This window comes from Candidozyma auris, chromosome 3 (assembly GCF_003013715.1).
Source record: "Candidozyma auris chromosome 3, complete sequence".
NCBI lineage: Eukaryota > Fungi > Ascomycota > Pichiomycetes > Serinales > Metschnikowiaceae > Candidozyma > Candidozyma auris.
In genome coordinates, this window is record NC_072814.1 from 36662 (window position 1) to 59620 (window position 22959).

General features: G+C 45.9%; 11 protein-coding genes across 11 annotated transcripts; 6 read left to right on the top strand and 5 right to left on the bottom strand. All coding sequences in view use genetic code 12, as the record gives it.

Annotated features, from left to right (window-relative positions):
- Positions 1–708: 708 nt before the first annotated feature.
- Positions 709–1896, top strand: MSS11 (Mss11p; the record flags this gene model as incomplete). The annotated part of the gene is made up of 1 exon (XM_029034184.2): positions 709–1896. One exon carries the CDS (start codon positions 709–711, stop codon positions 1894–1896), a length of 1188 nt encoding a protein of 395 aa, XP_028889426.2.
- Positions 1897–2510: 614 nt separating this feature from the next.
- CJI96_0002644 (uncharacterized protein) lies at positions 2511–4892 on the top strand (the record flags this gene model as incomplete). The annotated part of the gene is made up of 1 exon (XM_029034185.2): positions 2511–4892. The coding sequence occupies one exon, from the start codon at positions 2511–2513 to the stop codon at positions 4890–4892; it is 2382 nt and encodes a 793-aa protein (XP_028889427.2).
- Positions 4893–4990: 98 nt separating this feature from the next.
- CJI96_0002645 (chromatin-remodeling ATPase INO80) lies at positions 4991–8902 on the bottom strand (the record flags this gene model as incomplete). Its single annotated transcript, XM_029034186.2, has 1 exon — positions 4991–8902. One exon carries the CDS (start codon positions 8900–8902, stop codon positions 4991–4993), a length of 3912 nt encoding a protein of 1303 aa, XP_028889428.2.
- Positions 8903–10637: 1735 nt separating this feature from the next.
- On the top strand, positions 10638–10964 carry CJI96_0002646 (uncharacterized protein; the record flags this gene model as incomplete). Its single annotated transcript, XM_029034187.1, has 1 exon — positions 10638–10964. One exon carries the CDS (start codon positions 10638–10640, stop codon positions 10962–10964), a length of 327 nt encoding a protein of 108 aa, XP_028889429.1.
- A 1847-nt stretch (positions 10965–12811) lies between these two features.
- On the bottom strand, positions 12812–13564 carry RPS3 (40S ribosomal protein uS3; the record flags this gene model as incomplete). Its single annotated transcript, XM_029034188.2, has 1 exon — positions 12812–13564. One exon carries the CDS (start codon positions 13562–13564, stop codon positions 12812–12814), a length of 753 nt encoding a protein of 250 aa, XP_028889430.1.
- A 243-nt stretch (positions 13565–13807) lies between these two features.
- Positions 13808–17860, bottom strand: ADE6 (phosphoribosylformylglycinamidine synthase; the record flags this gene model as incomplete). The annotated part of the gene is made up of 1 exon (XM_029034189.2): positions 13808–17860. One exon carries the CDS (start codon positions 17858–17860, stop codon positions 13808–13810), a length of 4053 nt encoding a protein of 1350 aa, XP_028889431.2.
- Positions 17861–18601: 741 nt separating this feature from the next.
- Positions 18602–18868, top strand: CJI96_0002649 (uncharacterized protein; the record flags this gene model as incomplete). The annotated part of the gene is made up of 1 exon (XM_029034190.1): positions 18602–18868. The coding sequence occupies one exon, from the start codon at positions 18602–18604 to the stop codon at positions 18866–18868; it is 267 nt and encodes an 88-aa protein (XP_028889432.1).
- A 291-nt stretch (positions 18869–19159) lies between these two features.
- On the bottom strand, positions 19160–20533 carry CJI96_0002650 (uncharacterized protein; the record flags this gene model as incomplete). The annotated part of the gene is made up of 1 exon (XM_029034191.2): positions 19160–20533. One exon carries the CDS (start codon positions 20531–20533, stop codon positions 19160–19162), a length of 1374 nt encoding a protein of 457 aa, XP_028889433.2.
- A 644-nt stretch (positions 20534–21177) lies between these two features.
- CJI96_0002651 (uncharacterized protein) lies at positions 21178–21555 on the bottom strand (the record flags this gene model as incomplete). Its single annotated transcript, XM_029034192.1, has 1 exon — positions 21178–21555. The coding sequence occupies one exon, from the start codon at positions 21553–21555 to the stop codon at positions 21178–21180; it is 378 nt and encodes a 125-aa protein (XP_028889434.1).
- A 218-nt stretch (positions 21556–21773) lies between these two features.
- On the top strand, positions 21774–22220 carry RPB8 (DNA-directed RNA polymerase core subunit RPB8; the record flags this gene model as incomplete). The annotated part of the gene is made up of 1 exon (XM_029034193.1): positions 21774–22220. One exon carries the CDS (start codon positions 21774–21776, stop codon positions 22218–22220), a length of 447 nt encoding a protein of 148 aa, XP_028889435.1.
- A 215-nt stretch (positions 22221–22435) lies between these two features.
- On the top strand, positions 22436–22936 carry MVB12 (Mvb12p; the record flags this gene model as incomplete). The annotated part of the gene is made up of 2 exons (XM_029034194.1): positions 22436–22454; positions 22512–22936. 2 exons carry the CDS (start codon positions 22436–22438, stop codon positions 22934–22936), a joined length of 444 nt encoding a protein of 147 aa, XP_028889436.1.
- Positions 22937–22959: the final 23 nt, after the last annotated feature.

The following is a 22959-nucleotide window of genomic DNA, read 5'->3' on the forward strand; positions in this document are numbered from 1 at the left end:
GCCAAAAATGAAGAAGGATACCTAGAATTAGATTACAACATATATCTGTTTATAGCAAGATTGTATTTTACGAGTTACGTGAAAAAGCACGGATTCTGACCCAGTTATGATCCTTGGCCTGGTTAGAATGGCAGCCAGTAGTTACCCACAAAATAAAAGCGGACTGGAAATGAGAAGGAAAAAAAAAGAAGGAAAGTAAACACATTCTTTCAAAACCTATGTGAGTTTTATTTGTTCAATCATATAAAACAAAATTATCCGTATCGCCAGGACTCCTGGGACACATTCCATCTTGTGGACCCTGAGCTTCGCGGCCTGCCTAATAAACGACGCAAGCGAATACTCGATTGCGTAAGTACGCTTGACCCTTATTATCACTGCCTATCCTGTCGACAGCGCAGAGCCCTAATCTGAGACAAGGAGAGGGATTAGACAACCACAAAAATATATATTAAGAAAGATATTTTATAAAATACAACTTTGATAAACTGGAAGTCGGTGGCGGCTTGAAATACTCTTTTCCATCATCAATCTAGTGTGGTTAAATTCCCTGTCTCAACCACCCTTTCCTGCGTCCTGCTCGTTGACCCTACTGTTGGAGAGCTACCTACACAATCAAGTGACTCCACCACACATGCCCAGGGACTTGCTGAATCAAAACCTCGTTTTCGCCAAACGTTAGTACTCCAAAACAAAATTACACCTTTCATGGACTCGTTTGACCTCCCCACAGACGGCAGTGCGTCGCTGAAAGAGTCCTTTTTCGCCATGCTTCACCAATACTTGGTCCTGATGGGGTGCAGCCGAAGCGCCTCCATTTTGGTCGAGGAAGCCAAGGTCCACTTCAACAGCAACAACCCAAACAGTGCTGCCTCGGAGGCGTATTTGCACGAATGGTGGTGCCTACTATGGGCTCTTCACAATCTGACCAAGAACCCGTCGGTCACCAACATGCCTCCGCCGCCAATGCCGATGAATCGTGTGGACGCCAGACATCCTCAGTTTGAGCAACAGCAACAAGCACAACAACAGCAACAGCAACAGCAGCAACAACTGCAACAAGCACAACAACAACATCAGCATCATCTTCAACATCAACAAACTCAACCTCCAGCACAATTCGGTCAGCCAATGCAGGCTCATGGACAAGCACACGCTCAGGCACAGGCACCTCAGGCAAAACAGCAAAAGCAGAGTAGAAAACTGATAGCTGAACGGACCCCGAAGACGACTGCAAAAGCTGCGTCGTCCGCCACAACTCCTGCTCCACCCTCTGCTGCCTCTCAAGCTGGTCTGGAGAGCCTGTCGATAATGGTACCTGGTCAGGTGCCGCTCACAGTCGGAAAACAGCAGCAAACAAGCCAGGGTAAGAGGAGCAATTTACAACGTCCCCAGCCGCAGCCCCAGCAGCAGCCTCAGCAGCAGGCCGGGCCACAACCGAACCGTAGACCTCTGGCATCACAGCGGAAGCAGCAACAACATCAACAACAACAGCAGAAAAATAATCAAAGTAATATGGCCAATCATAATCGTCTAGGCTTGGGCAATATGGCTATGCCGAATCAAGGAGATAATTTTGCAATGGGTCCAATGAACGCCCACGCCCCAGCTTCAGCACCAGGGTCTGCAATTAACACGGCTCCAAACTCCAACGCCAATCTGGCGCCCAATTCCGAACCCAACCTGACGAATTTTGCTCTGCAACCGCACCCGATGATGCCAGATGGCAGTGGTAGTGGAATGAACAATGGTGATATTTCAATGGCCAGTAATGGCCTCAATGCCAACGGGCCAACTCAAGGACTCAACATGGACAACGATTTTGGTATAAATTTCCTAGGAGCTGACCTAAATATGGACTTGAACGGCTTTGACATGGCTAGCATGCTCAAGTAGCGAGAAATGCATGTGAGAGGGACTTGTCACGCCTGGACAAGCTAGCGCCGTGACAACAGAACAGAAACACACCTTCAGCTGTTTACGATAAGAATGAGCATTGTTTTCAAAGAATCGACTAAATTTCTTCGGATTTAAAACAGAGCCCCCCAAAGCGCTACATTTCCCGAGGATTACAAAGAAGTGACCATTGCAATCAACTGGCTGGCTGTTTTCAGCCCAAATTTGCAAAATGGAATCAAGTTTAACGGAAGCTTCCAAAGATTATATAAATAAAATCAGTATATATCTCCGTTCACCAAAACTTCAATTCTATCATCCACTAATCTCTCGCGAAAGCGCACCCATGGGGTTTACCGTTTTCATCTGCCTCGCTTGTACATAAATCGCATAATCAAAACATCAAAAGAACCCCATATTGGAGGTCACAGTAAAAAAGCTGAAAACCTATAGGAAGTCGACAGCAGGCTATCTGAGTCCTACCAGCTCAGACTCATCATTATCAATTGTGTATTTTGGGGAACTCATCGCTTCCTTCGTTTCCAAACCCTAATTCTCAATAACCGAGATTCCATGTCCATCGATCTCATCCCACAATTTTAGCCGAAAGAACCATGAACTTCGAGAAATTCAGCCTCGGGAAATTCAATCTACTATCGAATTACTCTCCCGCAGAGGCGGACTGGGGCATAGAAGAACCCATAGCTCCCCCCAGACCTCGGTTCAGCTCCACATCTACTTCTGAATACAGTCAGCCCCACCGCCTTCGAGAGTTATCAATAAGAACACCGTCATTTGCAACCTCGTCATATTGCGCTAGTGCTAGTGCTCATAAGAGATTACCACCAACAACTGAGAGCTTCCATAAATTTATCAAGAAGTACTTATCGTTGGAGCATAGAGATACCGCTGTGGTGGAGCGATTCAAGTACAATTTGGTGGTTTCCAATCTACTCGATGCATCCCTAGTACTTTCAAAAAATGAGCAGGCGCTTAACAACTTGGTGCAGATCCGTAATGAGGTCGACAACACCTTGCACGTGGAATTGGCTAAAGAATTCTCCTTCGATGGAACGACGTTGGAAATCGTCAACAAGCAATACAGACTTCGCTTTCCCTCCGCATACAGTGACCCCCTCCTCCTCCTCAACATCATATCACTTGTGATTTTCTTGTTGAAGCAGAACTTCCACATTCGCTCGCATATATCGTATGCTGGGCGAATTACCATATTCAAGATGTTGCTCATCATGGCTACAAAATTCATCAAGTGTAAAAGAGCAAAAACCACTCTCACCGCCTCAAGAAGTTTGCGCAGCCTTGACGACTTTATGATTTCTAACTGCAGAATCAATAAGTCTCTCATAACAAGCATGATTTCTTTGAAGGAGTTTGAGATGTTCGCGTTCATGAATAAGACGTCCAAAACAGATTCTACAACCCAATACTCCAATGAATTGAAGAGTCACTTGAATATGTTATTGACATGTCTCACGATCAATATGCGTCACTCTGTGAGCACTCTCCTTCCGATGTGCAATGGATTGTTATTGGAGCAGTACTGCTCAATCAATAACGTACAGATGGCCAATATATTCGACCACAACGAATCCATTCAAGAGGAGCAGCTCACTTTGGAGAGCCTCAAAGAAAAACTTAATAATTTCAATAACCTTAGACGGTTTTTCATTTGCCAGCTTCTTACAATCCATGACAATCCCCTACGCAACTTCTTCATGTTGAAGTTGTACGACGCATTCCATATCGATGATTCCGCCATATTTCAGCTCAATATAACTGACAGACTCACCAAACTTGAGCAAATCTTCGAGAATCACACAAAGACCCTAGATCAGCTTCTTGCGTTGAATGAGAAATTTAAACTGTTAAGCAAATCTTCACCCACTACCGACTATGCTAATGATGATGTGCTCTCAAGAGGAAAATCGCCAGTTGAGCATCGCGACGACGAGCTATTCTTGCTGGATACCGAGCTCAATCTTCGAAATTTAATCAACAAACTCACGAGCGTGACTACTAGCCTACAGTATTTCAGGAAATACAGTGAGGCAATATCAGATATAAATGACTCAGAGGAGTACGAAGAGAAAATTTCAATTTTTTCATCCTTTCAAAGTGAACTCAAAGGCTGTTTAGAACTCTATAACATTTGCAAGAGCGATTACGACGGGGAATTCAACCGCAGATTTGTGTCGGCATACTCCCAGCCATCTAGTGCATCAACATCTCAACGTAATTCGTTAAACAGCAATGACCAGTTCAATCCAAAGAGCTTCCACACTGGGTCGAGCTCGAGGAAAAAAAGGAACTCTTTGCCAATTAAGGGTGAAACACATCGCTCAGAGTCTACTTCAAGCAAAGCCAATAGCTCTCTGGATAAGAGGTATAAACGACTCTCTACTGGATTGCAGCTAGGGCTACTTACTGTCCTCGAGGAGCCGACAAACAACATTAACTCTAGTGCGTCCGAGCCGTCACCCAGGATGTCTTCCAAAGATACCTTCAAGCATTTTCTGTCTCACGAGGACAACAATGAGGGATATGATACGTACAATCAGGCAGCACTTGATGCCCTCACGCGACGTAAAAACGTTCGCCATTCCATCGGGCGATTTTCTGTCAACTCTCTCAATTCTAATATCTCAGGCATAACGGATTTGATCGCATCTACTCAAGGAACGGGAGACGAAGATGAGGGAGAAATCTCCAAAACTAGTTTAATAAGTGGCCCGATGCCTGCGGGAATCTCGAAAGAGGAACTTAAAAGAAAACTCGAGGAAAGCTTCACCCGAATTTACAGCTTGGAGAATGAAAATAACGAACTTAAACAAAAGAGTAGTCTGCTAGAAGCTCCCGGAGAGCTCGGAGACTCTGATGGCATATTGGATGGAGAAAGCATCCCCAACACAGTGGTGGATCCAACGTTCATGGCATCGTTGGAAGAAACCCTCGATCAAAAGGCAACATCAAGCTAGCCCATTACACTCATATAGACCTAATTTGTACATTATATGACTTTTACAATAATGAATATTAATCAGATGCATTTGTAATTATTTACCTAGATTAACTCTCATGACATAGGAGTAATTGTACCAGAGAACTGTCCTTCGCCCTCATGATACATTGCTTCAAGGGTCTTACTCATAGGTTCCACAGAAGGAGTAGAGTCACCTGTATTCGTACTGGTTCCGTCAGAAGGAGTGTTTGTTTCGGCAGGGTTCTCTTCACCACCCAAAAGGAGGAAGGCAACATCTTTTTTCTTGGTAGCAGCATCCTCCTTCTTCTTGCCGAATGAGGCCTTTCCTTCCATCACCACCTGCTGCACTTGTTCCTTCTGTTTAGCGCGATCTCTCATCCTCTCTTCTATTGTGCCCTTGGTCAAAAGTCTATAAACTGTCACTTGTTTTGTTTGACCAAGTCTATGGGCTCTGTCCATGGCTTGGGAATCGATGGTAGGGTTCCAGTCGGAATCGTAAAAGACGACAGTATCAGCTGCAGTCAAATTAATTCCCAAACCACCAGCTCTTGTAGAGAGCAAGAAGACAAAAATTTCTGGCTTCGTTTGCCAATCATGCACCAAGTCTCTTCTATCTTCCAACTTCGAAGAGCCATCGAGTCTGATATATTTATGCTGTCTGAAGGTCAAGTATTCCTCCATGAGATCCATCATTTTAGTCATTTGGAAATATATCAATACTCTGTGATCATTATTCTTGAGGTTGTCAAGCAATTTGTCTAGCATCGACAATTTACCCGACTCCGTTATAAACCTGTTCATAGAAGGCATACGGATGTTGGAATAGTCGATAAATTTGTTGACGGGCTCAGGTAACATGTTGGACTTTGGATACTCCGGCACGGGGATCTTTCTCTTCATGAGGTCATATTCCTCATTCAAGGTCATTGGTGCAAGGCTGGAGCGAATTGACTGGTCGAACAAGATATCTTGCTTCATATGATTGAAAGACATGTTGCTGCAATCCATCTCGATTGGAGTCGCGGCAACATTGGGTTCAGCTGCTGGAGGAAGAACATTGATGTACATATCCTCGTACACAATATCCCTAATTGAGTATAGCTTCTTTAAGTGCACGGAGTTGTTAATGTCACATAATTTTTCGTTTTGCTCACGAATGAGTAACCTCTTGCTTTGGGGTATAAAGTCATCATCATCATAAGCGTATGTCAACCTGTTGACCTTCTCCAAGAAGGCGCCGCTGTAGTCTTTCAATGCAATCGCTCTCCTTAGCAAATCAGCTTTCGAAAGCTGATATAGTTCCTGAGGAGACGTATTGACGAACTTCAAGAAGCCGAAGTTGTCCAACTCATCATCAATCACATTATCTGGCTTGTAGATGCTGAACATGTCATAAATTTTCTCTTTAGAGCCTTTGTTGCTGTTCTCGTTAGGTACCAACAAGTCATGATACACGAGTTTTGGCAAGCCATATTGTATCAGGTTTCGAGTGGTGTAAGCTAACTCCAAGTCGGTCTCACGAAGGAAAGATGATGTCTCCGCAAATGAGCCAAAGGAGAAACTCGACCTAACATCGGCTCTCTCGAAAAGATCTGGGTGGTTGCAGACCTTTCTGAACTGCATAACCAAGTTCATTAATGATTGTGTACTTTCATCGGTGTTGTTAGAAGCGTCAAGCAAATCCATAATGGAAATTTGTGATTTCAACATCTGGTAGTACTTTTGCTGACGGTTAGTTAAGTCGCAGAATAAATCTATCTCGACCTTGTCACCCAACTCACTCTGAACATTCTTCTTTACACGTCTCAACATGAACGGCTTTAGGATGACATGCAAACGTTTGAGCTGTTGTTCATTGAGTTGTGTGTTTGATTGAGCATGACTTTCGATATCCTTCGAGAACCAGTCACTGAATTCATCGTGAGAGTCAAATAATGAGGGCATGATAAAATGTAAAAGGGCCCAGAGCTCTTGCATGGAATTCTGAATTGGAGTTCCTGTCAAAAGCAAACGGTTACGACAAGAAAAGCTCAACAAAGACTTCCATCTTGAAGACAGCGACGATTTGATAGCTTGTGCCTCATCCAAGATCATGTACTGCCATTTCATTTTCTGGAAGTATGGAGCATCAGCAACAACCAACTGATAGGATGTGACAAGAACATGGAATGGTGCGTCCTTATCATAACGTAAGCTCTTTCTGTCCCAGAACTTTCTCAATATTTTACGATCTTTAGCATTTCCCCAGTACGGCAAAACCTTAAAACCTGGCACGAACTTGGTAATTTCTTGTTGCCAATTATGCAATGTGGAAGCAGGGGTCACCACAAGGTAGGGACCCCAGATGTTATGTGTTTCAGCGAGATACGCAAGGACTGAAATACTCTGAACAGTCTTTCCAAGACCCATTTCATCGGCAAGAATACCGTTGATACCTTGCTCGTACAAGTTCGCCAACCAATTAAGACCCTTGACTTGATATTCCTTCAAGGTACACTTCAACATCTCTGGCTGCGTGATACTCATGTCACCGATCAACGTTGGGTTCTGGAAGTTCATCTCCTCGCCATTAGTGTCGGGATTACGGAACTCGTCGTCATTGAAAGCCTGAGCACGAGACTTGGCCACGTCCAAAGCACTTTGCGCGTTGGCAGCAGCAGCTCTATGTAAGGCGTCTTCATCATCTTGATCAAAGTCAAGCTGACGGAAGTCGTGTGATTCGCCCTTGACACCATGGTATTTGTCCCAGTCTCTTTTTCTTTCATCGTTTTGTAGGTTGGGATCGGCATCGGTGCCCTCTATTTCGTCGGTCTTGATCTTCTTGCCAATGAAGTGCGAGTACAACTCTGTCTGTGTGATCAAGAAATCCAACTTACGTGACTGTCTCTTAGCCTCACGCTCTTCTTCCTCACGTTTGGCCTTATCGATCAACTCTTTCTCCTCCTTTTTCCGACGGTCACGCTCTAGACGGTCAGTGCGTTTCCAGAAGTTGAACATTTCTCTCATGGCTCGTCTGGCCTTCGACGTCAAGTCCTTCTGGTTCTTATTGTTCTTGAGCTGCCAACGTTTGGCTTCTCTGGCAGCCAAGATGGCAGTCTTCCTGAGATTGATGAGTTTGGCTTGATTGGACTGTTGCATAAGACGCAGCACCTTGGGACCGTCTTTTCTCGAGAGGTCTTTCCAGATGGCAACAAAAGTGTTGTCATATTGCTTGGTGACAGACTTGAGCTCCTTCGCTTTCTGCGGAGAGCCCTTCTCGTCGTCTGGGCCATTTGAAGCTGCCTTGCCATCGGGGTTGACCTCCTTGAGCGACTGCTTGATCTTGATGCGACCATTCTCCTTCGCATCACGGGCTCGAGAACCCTTATCGACCAGATCCTCCGTCTTGCGTTTTTTCTCTGATGCTATCTCCTCACCGCTACGCTTTCGGCTCGTCTTGGCCTTGGCGGGTTCTTTCAACTCAGGCTCAGGAGTCACCACACTCAGAAACCGCCTGGCGTTCTCTTCAAGAGCAGCTCTTCGAGCCTCCACAGCGTCCTGAGGAGCAGTGTAGCGTGTAGACCCCCACAGAGACGAGGGAGCCGGAGGCGTTTTGCTGTCACAAAGAAGCGCCTCAGTGGTGAGTCTGTTGGCGTAGTTGTTGGCGGTATCGCCCGTAGCTTTTAGAAGCGTATGCAAGTGGTGTTTCTCGTGCTGCAACGTCACCTCCTTCGATGTGCTGACCAAGGCTTCGTCTAGCGTGTTGATGGCGTTGATGTTGGCCTCAAATCGGGCAAGGTAGTCCTTATCCATGGAGGCAGATGCGTAAGGGAGATCGTGCAACAGACGCCCATTGGCATTTTTCACCAGAGAGCCGTTGCGGGAAGTATGGAGGGTGACATTCAACGAAGGCGGCATCTGTTTGGCGGATCCTTCGATTGGGGCCTCGTGGCCCGCTGGCGCCAGCGCCAACGACACCATCAGAGGCGGAGGGGTGTTGTCCAGTAATATCGACAGAAGGTTCATAGGGAGAGGATGTGAAATGGAGATCTGGGGAATAGCAGCTAAGGCTAGGTCACGAAGCGCTAAGGAGGAAGGTGTGTTGTTGTGGGAAAGGGGCAATTTTTGTGGCAGCAAAAAATTTTTTTTTCTGCTGCTCGTCGAGTGTGAGTATGAACCACCAGCCTGCCTTGTTGCGGCTCCTCCGATTCACTACTACTCTCGGAAAGGAGGAGGTTGTAAGAAAGAGAGGAGGGTAAGAATAGATAAAGGGAAATACGATGTTTTCGAGGTATAGAGAGCTACGAAAGTGAGCAACTTTTGCGGTTCATTTCTTTTCGCCACTTTTCATCACATTCTGGTCAGCTGGCATTGACCTACATTGTGGAAAAGTGGCCTCGCACCCGTTCCTTGGGATTCGTTGGTTGTATCAAGCGCGTGGAGCGCCCCAGACACAAAAGGCCTCCACCCACACAGAAGCACCCAATTATGGAAGCAAAGTGGATGGACGAGCTGGAGACGGCGTGAATTTCAATGATATAACTTTTTTTTTTTCCAATTCTAAGACATATCACTCAAACCGTCGACGTCGTCAGCGGCGCACGTGACGCGAGCGACATCAGTCAATCAATGGAGAGAGTGCGAAAAGACCAGACCCCAAGGCGCCCACTTTGTCTAGTGACGGTGGTGTGCTTCGGGTTTCGGCATATGACTTGTGTGGGCATCGCTCGGAAGGCCGCCTGAACAACATCTCGCCACCTTCAAAGGCCTAGCGCCCTCCAGACAAAGTGTTGATAATTGTGGTGATAGTTGCCAAATTCGGCTTGGTGAAGCTTGATTGGCGGGTGTTCTAGGGTTCCTAGGCGTTGGAAAGGCGTTAGGACGGATCGGCTGCGCTGTAGTTGAATTCTTTGAGAATTTCCACTCAATAGGAACATTGATGCGTGATATACGTAGGAGAAGGGATGATTGTTGGATACGGAGGTGATTGGCTGATGTGAAACATCAATACTTATGGTAGTGGGTGAGAAGTAGCACCCGGGTTGGTGATCTACGCTATGAACTACGCTTCGGGGTTCAGTCAAATTGAAGACGTACGCTGACTTTGAAGCGTGTATTTTGAGTTGGCTCCTCTTCTGATGTTTTCTGTACAACTCTACCGTTCTTCTCTGTCTCTCCAAGACGTACGTCATCTACAACACACTCTGAGTACGAGAACTTGGAATATGCTAAGTCTTAGGATGGGCTTTCTGCAACTCTTCGTTTAATCGTAATTGCCTACAACGGATTACTGTTTATGTCCACTGGCAACGTGGGCTCTCCAGGGCGCCACAAGGTGGTTGCTCTTTCGCACCCAATGGAGGACCCCTAAACGACAACACTTAGCTGGGGAAAAGTATCTTCTTGAAAAACTCTGTGACCTCTCAAATAGCATCTCTACAATCGTGAAATATGGATTGACTCGAATGTTTCCTCCTTCTCTCGAGCCATGCGTCCTGAGCATTTCACGACTCAGCATCGAATTTATGCAATCCTCTTAGATGCCAACACCTCGACAATGCCTGTGAGGCGTCAAAGGCAAAACTTTACACATTCCAAAATTACTCCACATTACTTTAAATTTTGCCCCAGCTTGCTTCCATAGAAACTCAACGACGAAGGGGGATCACGTGCACGAATCACCAATCATGCCGCATTTCCGAGACTTCATATTCTATCCTTAAACCTACTACCATCTCGTCAATTCCCAACAGAACTACAAATGGAACACCCTGCTTTTACGCTTTCTGGATTATGCGTTGTCGGTGGCACCATGGGCTGGGCCCGTAAGGGCTCTGTGCCTTCATTGGCTGCCGGCATCACTTTCGGCGCCATTTACGCCACCGCTGGCTACTTGTTGAAGAACAACCGTGACTGGGGTTTGGAGATCGCCTTGGGCGCCTCTACTGCTTTGCTTGCAGCCGGTATTGGTAGATCGATCCCAACAAACTTCTCCAAACCTGTGCCTTTGGTGCTTTTGGGGTTGGGTGCTTTGTCCACTGCTTACTACGCCAAAAAGTACAACGAATTCTACCCAATTTGGACTTGATGAATTGGCTCAATGGAGCTTTAAGAGAGTGCCTAAATTGACTATTTGTAAAAAGCCGTATATAGTTCAATGTGATCACGATGTCATCTTTCGTTTGAAATGTCTACAATCGTTTCATGCAAACGTTCATTCGTAATATAAATATACTCGTATACCATGTAGCCTAAAAAGCGTGAAACCTAGCAAATCGTGAGTGGATCGTAGTGATACATGTAATCGTCATCGACAAATTACTTCTCGAATTTATTGGTCATCTCTAACCAAAGCCATCTCTAGCCATTGAGCCGAGTTTGCTCAGCTGAGCATGTTCAACGTAAGCTTGCTGGCTTAACTGAGCTCGATGATGGACACTGCCCTTTCTCTTCCCACGGTGGCATCAGAAACTGGGCTCAAGGCAGTTGGGGAGGCGGCACTGACCTTAGGAGAAGTAGGTGAAACGCCTGGGATGACAAATGGCTCAGAGATGTCGTTGGACAAAGCAAGAAATGTTGGAGGGACCATGGCAAAAGATATGAGGATTAGGAATGAAATGTATGAAGAAGGGTATAATTCCAAGAATGAGACTTCCTTATATATTCCTCTGGAGGTGTAGTTCCGGGGAAATCGAGGGAAGGTGCGTCTGGGGAAAAAACTCCGAAACGCTTCCTCGCACCGAGGTCCGTTCATCCGGATGACGTCAGCTTAACGGCCAGAGGTAAAAGATGGGGAAATTCCAAGCAGAAAACGAGACAAAATATAGTCAGATTCTGGGATGTTGAATGCGCATTGGCAGAATCTGGGATTTACTTTTAATAATTTCTCAATTCTACTTCACCATGGAAAACAGCTTCCCTAGCACTTTTCATGCTCCTCCGCGCTTATTCTCGTATCTGTGCATATAACCAGATGATCCGTGACGATGTCAAGTGAAGTATTGATAGCAAATATCCACAGTGTGCAGAGGTTGAATTCAAAGGCAGCATCAATCAGAATATTAGGATTTATTATTTCAATTCTTTTTGTTCTTGTTATTCCAGTTTCAAACATTCCGTGAGCTGTCAAACATTTATTAAGTGCTTCGATGATTCGCACTAGGAGCAAAATGTCGCGGCACCAGCTCCAGATGACCCCATCAATACCCACCTTTGAAGCTCTTTCTACCTAAAAAAACAACAAAGTCATCTTCTTGACATTACTCTGAACAAATCCATGTAACTTTTATGTCGATATCACTACGTGTGCCCGGTTTGACTCGAACCCTTGCTGAGGTAGCCACGACATTGTCGCGCTCCGATGGATCCCACGCCCATCTCCCCGTCCAGTTTTTTTTTTTCCTTCTTTGCGATTATCCTCAGCCCACAATTGGCCAACGCTTATCGGGCCACTTTGTGGGGACTTACTCATTCCATCAAAGCATGACTCTCGGTAAAATATCTGGGCAAATGTAATTGTGGGATGTTTTTGTAAACGTTATTCCGTTTGACTTCGTATTTGAGTCATCCGTCGGGCCGAGATTCATACCTGCTTTTTTTTGCAACCGATTGAGGAGCTTTCGGACTCACATTGCCGAAGAGTTTAACAACGGAACCCGTCGCCCGATCACCGGTGAAAACTACAAGCAGACTCACTCCGTTGATGTGCATCAAGTAATTGGATAGTTTAGCTTGGATCCATTATTCATCTGCCATTGAGCTCTCTGTTTTGCATTGTGAGTTCAGAAGCTTTTCACTTTGTAAGCACACCTTCTTCGACACTCACTGGAATCTCTACTTTTAGTACTATTCACGTCTTTCTACTAACCAGAATTTCGTTTGACACCTGTCTACAATTATGGCATCCAAGGTATGTATTATAAAGTACATTTACACTTAGGCAGCAGCCTGAGGAGCAGCCTGAGCAGCAGCTGGAGCAGCTGGGGCCTCCTCAGCCTCCTGCTTGTAAACCTTGACGGTTGGGGCAGGAACAACCTCGTCCTCGTCCTTGTACTCGGCAATCTTGACGGCATCTGGCAAGGCCTTAGGACCGAATCTGTTCTTGGCTGGGTCTCTCATGATCTTGACCTTAATACCCAAAACACCCTGTCTCATCAAAACGTGTCTGATGGCAGTGTCAATGAAGTCCTTGGTTGGCTGACCAGAGTGGATCATGAAACCGTCAGAGTACTTCTGAGACTTGGCTCTAGCAGCTCTCAACTTACCAGAAATGACAACCTCAACACCCTTGGCACCGGCACCCATGGCGAATCTCAAGACACCGTAGGCGGCCCTTCTGATTGGCAAACCAGCCAACAACTTGGCCTTCAAGGCCTCAGCCTGGACAGCAGCAGAGAGGGCTCTCTCCTCGACTCTCTCGGCGTAGATGACAATACCCTCAGGGGAGAGCTTGAATCTCTTGACGATCATAGAAGTCAACTCGTGGATTCTTCTACCCTGCTCACCCAAGACACCCTGGGTGTTGGAGGCCTTGACAATAACCTCCAACTTGGTTGGGGTCTTTCTGACCTCGACACCAGCGTAACCCTGTTCGGCCAACTCTCTGGTGAAGAATTCATTCAATTCAGCGTAGAAGACACCGTCAGCGACGAGCTTTCTCTTCTTGGACAAGATCTGTTGAGCAGACATTATTGTAGTTGTTGGAGTTGATTGAGAAATTTTTCACTACTAAAGCTGAAAAATTTTCTACTAGCACATTTAGGCGCGTGCACGACCTCAAAGCTCCGAAAAAAATTTGGTCATATGACTCAGAGCACATGACTAAGTTTGGCTGCGAAAAAACCCTAACTTTTTGGTCTCTCCCTCTTCGACTACTTATGTACGCTTCCTCTTGTCTTTCGTGTATTTGATTTCTATCGTACAAGTGTATTCCTAAAACTTTTCAGCGACCCATTCTCTGGCGGATTTGAACAAACCAATCCATGGACCGTAACCTTCCCACTCGGCGTACTTCTCTGATGGGTAGTAAGAGTTAGACTCTAATCTCGTGGTTCTTTCTGGGTGAGGCATCATCGCCAACACTCTGCCGTTGGCATTTGAAATACCAGCAATACCTTCAGGTGACCCATTAGGGTTGAATGGGTATGTCTTGGCGACATTACCGTAGTTGTCAACGTACCTGATCACAGACTGCTTGTCGTCATTGATGAAAGCCTCTTGTCTTGCTTGGTCCTCAAAGGCAGCTCTACCTTCACCATGGGCAACTACAATAGGCAACTTCGAGCCCTTGAGCTTCTGCAAAAAGATAGACTTGTTGTCCTGAGATGCTTCAACTTCCACCATAACGTATCTGGCTTCGTATTGTTCACTCAAGTTTCTCTCGAAAGTAGGCCAGTGCTCGGTCCCTGGAATCAACTCAGCGATTCTGCTCAAGAACTGACAACCGTTACAAGCACCAAAGGCGAAAGTATCATCTCTGTCATTGAAGAACTTTCTGAACTCCTCTCTGGCCTTTTCGTTGAATAATACAGACTTGGCCCAACCAGCGCCAGCACCGAGCACATCACCGTACGAGAAACCACCACAGGCGGCAAAGCCCGTAAACTCATCCAAAGTAACTTTACCATTCAAGATGTCGGACATGTGCACATCGTAGACATCGAAACCGGCCTGAGAGAAAGACCAAGCCATCTCCTGCTGCGAGTTCACACCCTGTTCTCTCAAAATAGCCACCTTGGGCTTCTTCTCACCTTGAGGGATGTTGAAGTTCTTTGGATCGAATGTCAACAGGTACGACAAACCAGGGTCTGCGTCGTCAGCAATGGCCTCGTATTCCTCAGTACTTGTTTGTGGATTGTCTCTGAGCTTCTGTATGTGGAAAGAGGTGTTGCTCCACAACTTTTGCAAGGTAGCTCTTGTGTTCTCATAGACAGTTTCACCGTTCTGCTTGAACTGAATAACTTGCTCCTTGGTTGGCTTACCAATCACAGATACATATTTCTCACCGACATTATTGTCGCCCAAGACTTTGACGAACTTCTCAAGGTCAGACGATCTGATCTGGAAGACAGCACCAAGTTCTTCGTTGAACAATTCGGTCAATGCGTCCTCACTCTCTGGAAGGTTGATTTGGGCACCACATCTTCCAGCAAATGCCATCTCAGCAACAGTGGTAAGCAAACCACCCTCGGATCTGTCGTGGTAAGCCAAGACGTCAACATTTTTGTGTAAGGCAATCAACGATTCCAAAAAGCCCTTCAAGAGCTCATGAGAGTGAACAGTAGGGGCAACATCACCAACTTCCTTGTATACCTGTGCTAAAGCAGATCCGCCAAGCGCCTTCTTGACATCCTTCGCCAAGTCAACCAAGACCAAGACGGTGTCCTCTCCAGAAAACTTGAGCTGAGGCGTCCATGTCTTGGATGTGTTCGTGACAGGACCGAATGCAGTGATACATAACGACAAAGGCGCAGTGACTTCCTTATCATCCCACTTCATCTTCATAGACATCGAATCCTTACCGACTGGAATGGAGACTCCCAAGTCAGGGCACAAGTCCAAACCAACAGCTTGAACAGCCTCGTACAACTTGGCGCCCTCGCCATCGTGTGAAGCTGCAGACATCCAGTTGGCAGACAATTTCACTCTATCGAGGGCAGGGATATCAGCAGCAAAGATGTTGAGCAACGACTCAGCGACAGCCATCTTGGCGGAAGCAGAGGCAGAGATTAAGGCCAAAGTTGGCTTTTCACCCATAGCCATGGCTTCACCAGTCACCAAGACAGTGTCACCGAGAGAGGTTGCAGTCACACCAACATCAGCAACAGGAACTTGCCAAGGGCCAACCATCTGGTCACGGTCCACCAACCCAGTGACAAATCTGTCACCAATGGTGATCAAGAAATTTTTAGAGCCCACAGCTGGGAGCTGCAAAACATTCTGCACGGATTCCTCAATGGATAAGCCGGACGTGGTGAAAGGAGTCAACTGCAAGTTCTGGGTAGCAGCTTCTCTCGACATCTTAGGTGGCTTACCGAACAAGACAGACATGTCAATATCGATAGGGGTTGTCTTCAACAAAGAGTCAGTCAACACCAATCTCTGTTCCTCAGTGGCCTCGCCAACAACAGCAAATGGAGCTCTCTCTCTTTCACAGATGCTCTTAAACAATTCCAAGTTCTCTGGAGCAACACCCATGACGTATCTCTCCTGAGACTCATTACACCAGATCTCCATTGGAGACATACCAGGCTCGAGAGACAAGATAGATCTCAATTCAAACTTGGCACCCAAGTCATTGTCATGAACCAACTCCGGCAAAGCATTTGACAAACCACCAGCACCAACATCGTGAATAGACTGGATAGGGTTCTTCTCAGCTCCAAGAGAGACACAAGCGTCGATGACCTGCTGGGCTCTTCTCTGGATTTCAGGATTACCTCTCTGGACGGAAGCGAAATCGAGCTCTGCGGAACCCTCACCAGAAGATACAGAAGAGGCAGCACCTCCACCCAATCCGATCAACATACACTGCCCACCAAGAACAATAAGGTGAGAGCCGGGCGTAATTTTAGTGTTTTTCAACGCCAAATCAGGTCTGATGGCACCCATACCACCAGCTAACATGATAGGCTTGTGGAAACCTCTAAACTCGTTTTCACCCTTGTGGTTCTTCACTTCTGTGGTTAACGTTCTGAAGTAACCGTTGATGGCAGGTCTTCCAAACTCGTTGTTGAAAGCGGCAGAGCCAATTGGAGCCTCGATCATGATGTCCAAAGAAGAAGCGATATGCTTTGGCTTGCCGATGTCACGCTCCCAAGGCTGAGGCAACGTAGGAATGTTCAAGTCAGATACAGAGAAACCAGACAAACCTGCTTTAGACTTGGATCCACGACCAACAGCACCTTCATCTCTGATTTCACCACCAGAACCAGTGGCAGCACCAGGGAATGGAGACACAGCTGTAGGGTGGTTGTGAGTCTCCACCTTGACAAGAGTGAAAACGCTCTCCTTGATGGATGTCCATTCCTTTGTGACGAAGTCAGGAGTGAAAAGGTAACCCATAGGGCCCTCAAAGACTGCAGCGTTGTCAGAGTAAGCAGACACAGTATACTGAGGGTTTTTGTTATGAGTGTTTCTGATCATTTTGAACAAAGACAAGTCCTTTTTGACGCCGTCAATGGTCCAGTCAGCGTTGAAAATCTTGTGTCTGCAGTGTTCAGAGTTGACCTGAGCGAACATGAAGAGCTCAACGTCAGTAGGGTTTCTGCCAATGATTTTCGTGAAGGCATTGATCAAGTAGTCCACTTCGCCCTTGTCAAGAGCCAAACCAAGCTCGACATTGGCTTTAGCAAGGTTCTCAGGCGACGAAGTGATGTCCACGGTAACTAAAGGTTTAGGTTCGTGGTGAGCGAACAAATCATCGTGCTTGGGAGCGTTGCCGTTGATGTAGAGCAGTTGAGTCATTCTGTCGTAGACAGATGTCAAGATCTCGCCACCACGAGAAGACAAAGCCTGCAACAAGTCAAACCCCTCGGTGGCAGAGATCAAAAGACTGATACCTCTTTCGATTCTCTCAATCTTGTCGCCCAAACCAACGATGTTGGAGATATCAGTGGCCTTCGAAGACCAAGGCGAGATCGTACCTGGTCTGGGCAAGACCCTTACAAGCACCGTAGACTTGTTCAAAGCCAGAAACTTCAGTTCTGCGCCCTGCTCATCGCCAGAGACGACCACCAACTCCTGCAACGTCTTGTTCGCCTCGACGGCTAAATCAACAGGAGAGTCATAAGTCAACAAGATTTGCGTCAACTGCAATTGAGCAGGAGTCAAATCCTCCTTCAAAGACACATAGTGGGTGTATGCGGACAGAACGCTGGCGATGACTCCATGCTGGTTCAAGTTCTTCTCCAACTCTTGCACCAAGTTGGAAACTCTGAATTTCGACAAGGCCTGCGGCCCAGGCAAGATGAGAAAGTCACTCATAATCTGTGGACCCCTTTTATGATCAAAGGGAAAATTTGCGGAGCAGATTGGACCTGAAAGGTTCAGGAAGGGTAGATCAACTAAGCTGAGAGACGGTGATGAGGCACCGGAAATTTGATGCCTGTTCGCGAATCAACAGAGTCAGAGTTGCATTAATGAGACACAGAGAGACAAAAGGAAAGAAAAAAACTTGGATGTGGTTATGAAGAAGGTTTATCATCTGAGTTGCTTATGACACTTTATTTAGCAGTTTAATTTCGTCTATGAGATTTTGCTCATTGTATGTTTCGTGGTACTGCCATAGTGTAGTGGAATTAGGAGCTGGTGCCTAATTAAGTCTTCCACTCACTGCGCATGGTCTACTCTAGAGGGCATAGAGTAGCAGACGACATGGACAAGGCGAAGCTTTCACTGAAGTTTGTAATTTCTCGGGAAGTGATGAAGAAAGTTCATTTTTTGGTTAACACGAAAAACTGTGGGATGATTTTTTCGAGATTTTTTGTCTTGTTTCTGCTACAATAAGTACGATTTAACAACTGCTTGCAAACTTCCTGAGTTTGGATCAGATAAATTGAAAATAAGATGAATAAGCACTCTGACATCGACGAACATTTGTTTCGAGTGCATTTTTTTTTCTTAAAATTGTCGTCCTTCGTAACATATGGCATCATCCACCTTTAGTGCCTATCTCATCTCCTGCAGAAACCTTATCTCAAACCACTATAACCACATTCTTCATTGATGGCACAAGGTAACCTTAAGCTTAGAAGCAAAGCTAAAACTAGAGTTACCAAAAAGCAGCAAAACCCTCGTTCTGCTGCTCCCAAGATCATTAAGCCAAAGAAGGCTTCAGCGAAACAGGCTTTCAAACTCCTGAAATCTCTCAGTGGGCTGGCTGGAACAGAAAAGTTGATTGCTAGTCGTGTGGGTCACTTAGAACTTATCAAGGGCTCCAGAAGAGAAGTCGAGAAAGAAGAGAAGGCCAAAAAGCAAAAGGAGAAGAAGTAAACATGTCGAAGGAAGAAATCTGGAGTGGAATTTCTGAGGCAAAACTCCCTTTGTCAGGTGAGGCGCCCTTCAGTATGGGCATGAAAAAAGATTCTCTTAGCCAAGTCAACGACGAAGTTGACCATGCCTCTAATCAGCAGATTGTTCAGGAGCTACCTGCCCTTGACGTCGATACTACGGCAAAGGAGGCCAAAAGGGAGAGTCGCCTAAGAAGAAGAACCAAGTAAGTAATGATGTAAATGAATATGAAGTTCTATTTTATATGAACAGAATGCATGGCTTTGTACAGTGTCAATGTGGAATAGACTGGAGGGAGGCGTTTTGCGCCTCCAATTCTAGATTTCTCCTCTTCATTTGCAACTCCTGTGATTTCACAAAGAGGATAATTGCCAAAGCAAAGACTGCTGTCAAAACCGTTAAGACCAAGTTTACGGGACCAGGGTTCATATTGAAGTACACGTGTGTGACTCGATCGAGAAACTGTTGCAATATGTTACAAATACCCGAAATGCAAATGATCATACCGTACACTGTACCAAAGGTCTCAAAGCCGAAGACCTTAGCACAAAAGTCGGAAACTGCTGTGTAGTAAAATGGTCTGTAAACGACAAGAAGAATTATGCCTGCGTAAGTACCTGGGAGCCACGACATAAGACCAAAGACTCCAACTGCTACTGACGTAATCGAAAGAATCCACAAGACAGAGAGAGTCGTCAAGTTGTCAAGTAAAAGGCCAATGAAGGGAATGGCACAAATTCCTCCAAGTGGCAATGCAATGTCGAAGAAGTGGTTGATGCGGATTGCGAGATCTTGGTCGCCCTTGTAGAGGTAGAGTTCCTGTGCCCTCACAGTTGCCACAAAGTAATTGATTCTGAGCATTTGAATCGTTGTAAAAACAACCATTAGATAGAACCAAGGGGACTTGAGCTGATCATTCACGCTATAGCCATGCAAAATACCATACACTCCACCAGTGGACTCAAAGAGCTTGTCGTCCGCGTCGATCTCGTAGACGGATTTGACGGAGGATCTAGAAGCTCTCAGAACATTCAGGCCCCTTCGTCTGTCAACCTCATGAACACCAAACGACGCCTTTCTCATCAATAAACTAGTAGTCTCAGACATGGTGGGTTGCTCGACCGCCTCTGCCTCAATGTCTCTGTCCTGCGGCAATAATCTGTCCAGATCCAACGGTCTACCAGACTCGTCAATGGCCGTTTCAGCAATTTTTGCCAAAGTTCCCACTGTCTTGTATGAAGTTGAAGGCATAATGGTAGTCTGACAGACGAAAATAAAGATAGGTACAACCAGGTAGTATAAGAAGAACCTGGAAATTGGCAATTCGATAACATTTGTATAGAGCAATCTGTAGCCCAAGAATAAAGCAGACGATGTGTCGAAGGCGCCCGTGAGAAGGGCCAATATGGTACCCGAATTTTTCGGAAACGAGTTTGCCAATTGAAAACTTGAGATAAACACAAAAGGTCCACCCAATGCCAACAACGTGTAACCAAGAAGATAAAAATCAGCAAAATGCACCACAGGAGCATACATCATAGTCGTTGAACCAAGGAGCAAGATGAGCGAGCCAATGATACCTGTGACTTTTGGTCCATAGAGATCCAAAATATAGCCCACAGGCAATGCAGAGATGTTGGTGACCATACAAGCTATGGTAAACAACAAATTGAGTGCTAAGTCTTGCTCAGTGCACGGGATCTTCGAATCTGTAGTGGAGACACTGCATCTTTCCAGATATACTCCTTGGCTGATTAGGACAGGCTTCAAGGCAGCAAAGCCAAAAACGACTCCAGCAGAGAGGAGGCACCAGAAGATGGCACAGCCTACTTGAAGGATTTTTTTAGGTGTGAGGTGTCCATTGGCAAAAAAAAGCAAGGGTGGTTTCTGAGGCCATCGAGGCATCAATTTTAAGGCGGGTCTCTTATCGAGTGAGCAACCTGCACTATCTCACTGGCCGACGAAGGAAGAGATAAGGATCATAGAGTGGGTAAAAATCAACCACACTGGGGGGGTGTTTAAAATAATTTCAGTTAGCAATGGGCCACAGTAGATTTTGACTAGAACAGAACTCGGATGGCCGACTCAAGTGCATAGTGAGAGAGATTTGTGGGAAACTACTGCTGCAATAGACTGAATGTATGTCCTATTTCAACTTATATATGCCATCACCGAGAAACGATTTTAGGAGTGCAACTCCTCAAATGACAGCAAAAGAACTAAAAATGGGGAGACGTCTTGACCTATCTCAAGATATGGGATGTGCTGTGCGGTAGCATAAGATAAAGCCTTCAAAATGGAGACACAACATGGTCAATAGTCTTATAAGAATTTGTTGATCTGGCTATTTTCTGGACAATGTGGTGAACGGTGATCACAATCACATTCAATACGGCAAACACACCAATGCCCACTAACACACGGAATCCGATCTGGTCCATAAACTCCTTTCTTTTTTCGAGCCTGTGGCCACAGTGCATGTGGAGCTTCTCAGAAGCTGACGCTAAAATACTCTTGTAGTACTCGTAGTCTGCAAAGTAATACAACACACCAATAAGCATGAGAAGGATGGTAATGTAGGTTAGCACCTTGCGAGCTCTGCTGCGCTGGGAGGATACTTGAGGGTGGGTTGCCATGGCGACAACGGGCTCATCTTGATATTTTTCCATAGCGAGAGAAGTTTGTGTGTGTACGTTTCTTTATGATTGTAGGGGTCGAGGCGAAGCGGTAGATCTGCTAATGTCTCAACAGGTTAATTTAGAAACAAACTGAGTACGGTAGTGAGAACGTGACTATCCACGTGATCCACCGACAACAAGGCATCGAAAAAATCTCAATATATCCTCATCCATCAAAGTCTCCAAACGCTACACTAAATCTACCAAAGATGTCCGGGATCTTGTTTGAGGATATGTTCAATGTCGACTCCGTCGACCACGGAAGATACAACAAAGTCAGCCGTATTGAGGGCCAGTCGTCCACCGCCCAGGATATCAAGATCACCTTGGACATCAACAGCGAATTGTTCCCTGTCAAGGAGAGCGATTCTTTGACGATCACATTGGCCTCTTCGTTGGGCAATGAAGATTCTATGATTACCTCCAACGGGTCCTGGAGGCCGCCAAAGAGAGGAGACCGTTCGTTGGCGGATGACTACGATTACGTGATGTTTGGCACAGTGTACAAGTTCGAAGAAAGCCAGGATAACGACAAGATGGCCGTCTACATCTCGTTTGGAGGTTTGTTGATGCGTTTGGAGGGTGGCTACCGTTCGTTGTCGAACTTGAAGCAAGAAAACGCCTACATTTTAATCCGTCACTACAAGGACAACTAGACGAACAGAAAATAGCAAGCAGGCATTATAAGCTCGGGCTGTGAGCTGTGTACTATACAATACGAATAACGCAAAAGATAAGACGACGTTTCGATGTAGTACCACTGGTGGCTAAGGTAGTAGCTCAAGACGACTGTACCGCAATGCTAGTCGCACTATATGTGTGTCTATACATATCCAACCTCACTTTGCCCAGTAACTTCTCTTCCTCCTCCATGGATGACACCGATGCACGTATGTCCACGTTCTTATAGATATGCACACAATCTGGCTCCACATACTAATGCCTAGCTGACCCGTTGCTACAGCAGGTGCCGCTCATTAAGAATCCTGCGTTCCAACCACCTAAACCCATCACCCTCAACACAAATTATGCCAAGTTGATCCCTAACCTTCCGGCAAGCGTAATACCGCCTGAAGTGACAATAAACAAAGAAGACATCGAGGCGTGGATTGCCGATCTCCAAAAGTTCAAAAAAGAAAAGTTCGATCTGGAAGAGAAAAAAAGGGCAATACAGAAGTACGAGGAATGGCTCAAGAGCGTACAGCGTAAAGTGGCTCCAGGTTTCGACTTCGACATCATGACTCCTGCAAGTGCAGGCCACAAGAAGGCGGGAGTGCCACAGGAATCTACGATGACTGAGGAGTCTCGAAAGCAACTAGAGCCAGATAAGTCAGCGCTCAATGAAGATCTACGTAACATCTCCATGGATTGATCAGGATTGGCTGCTACTTGATT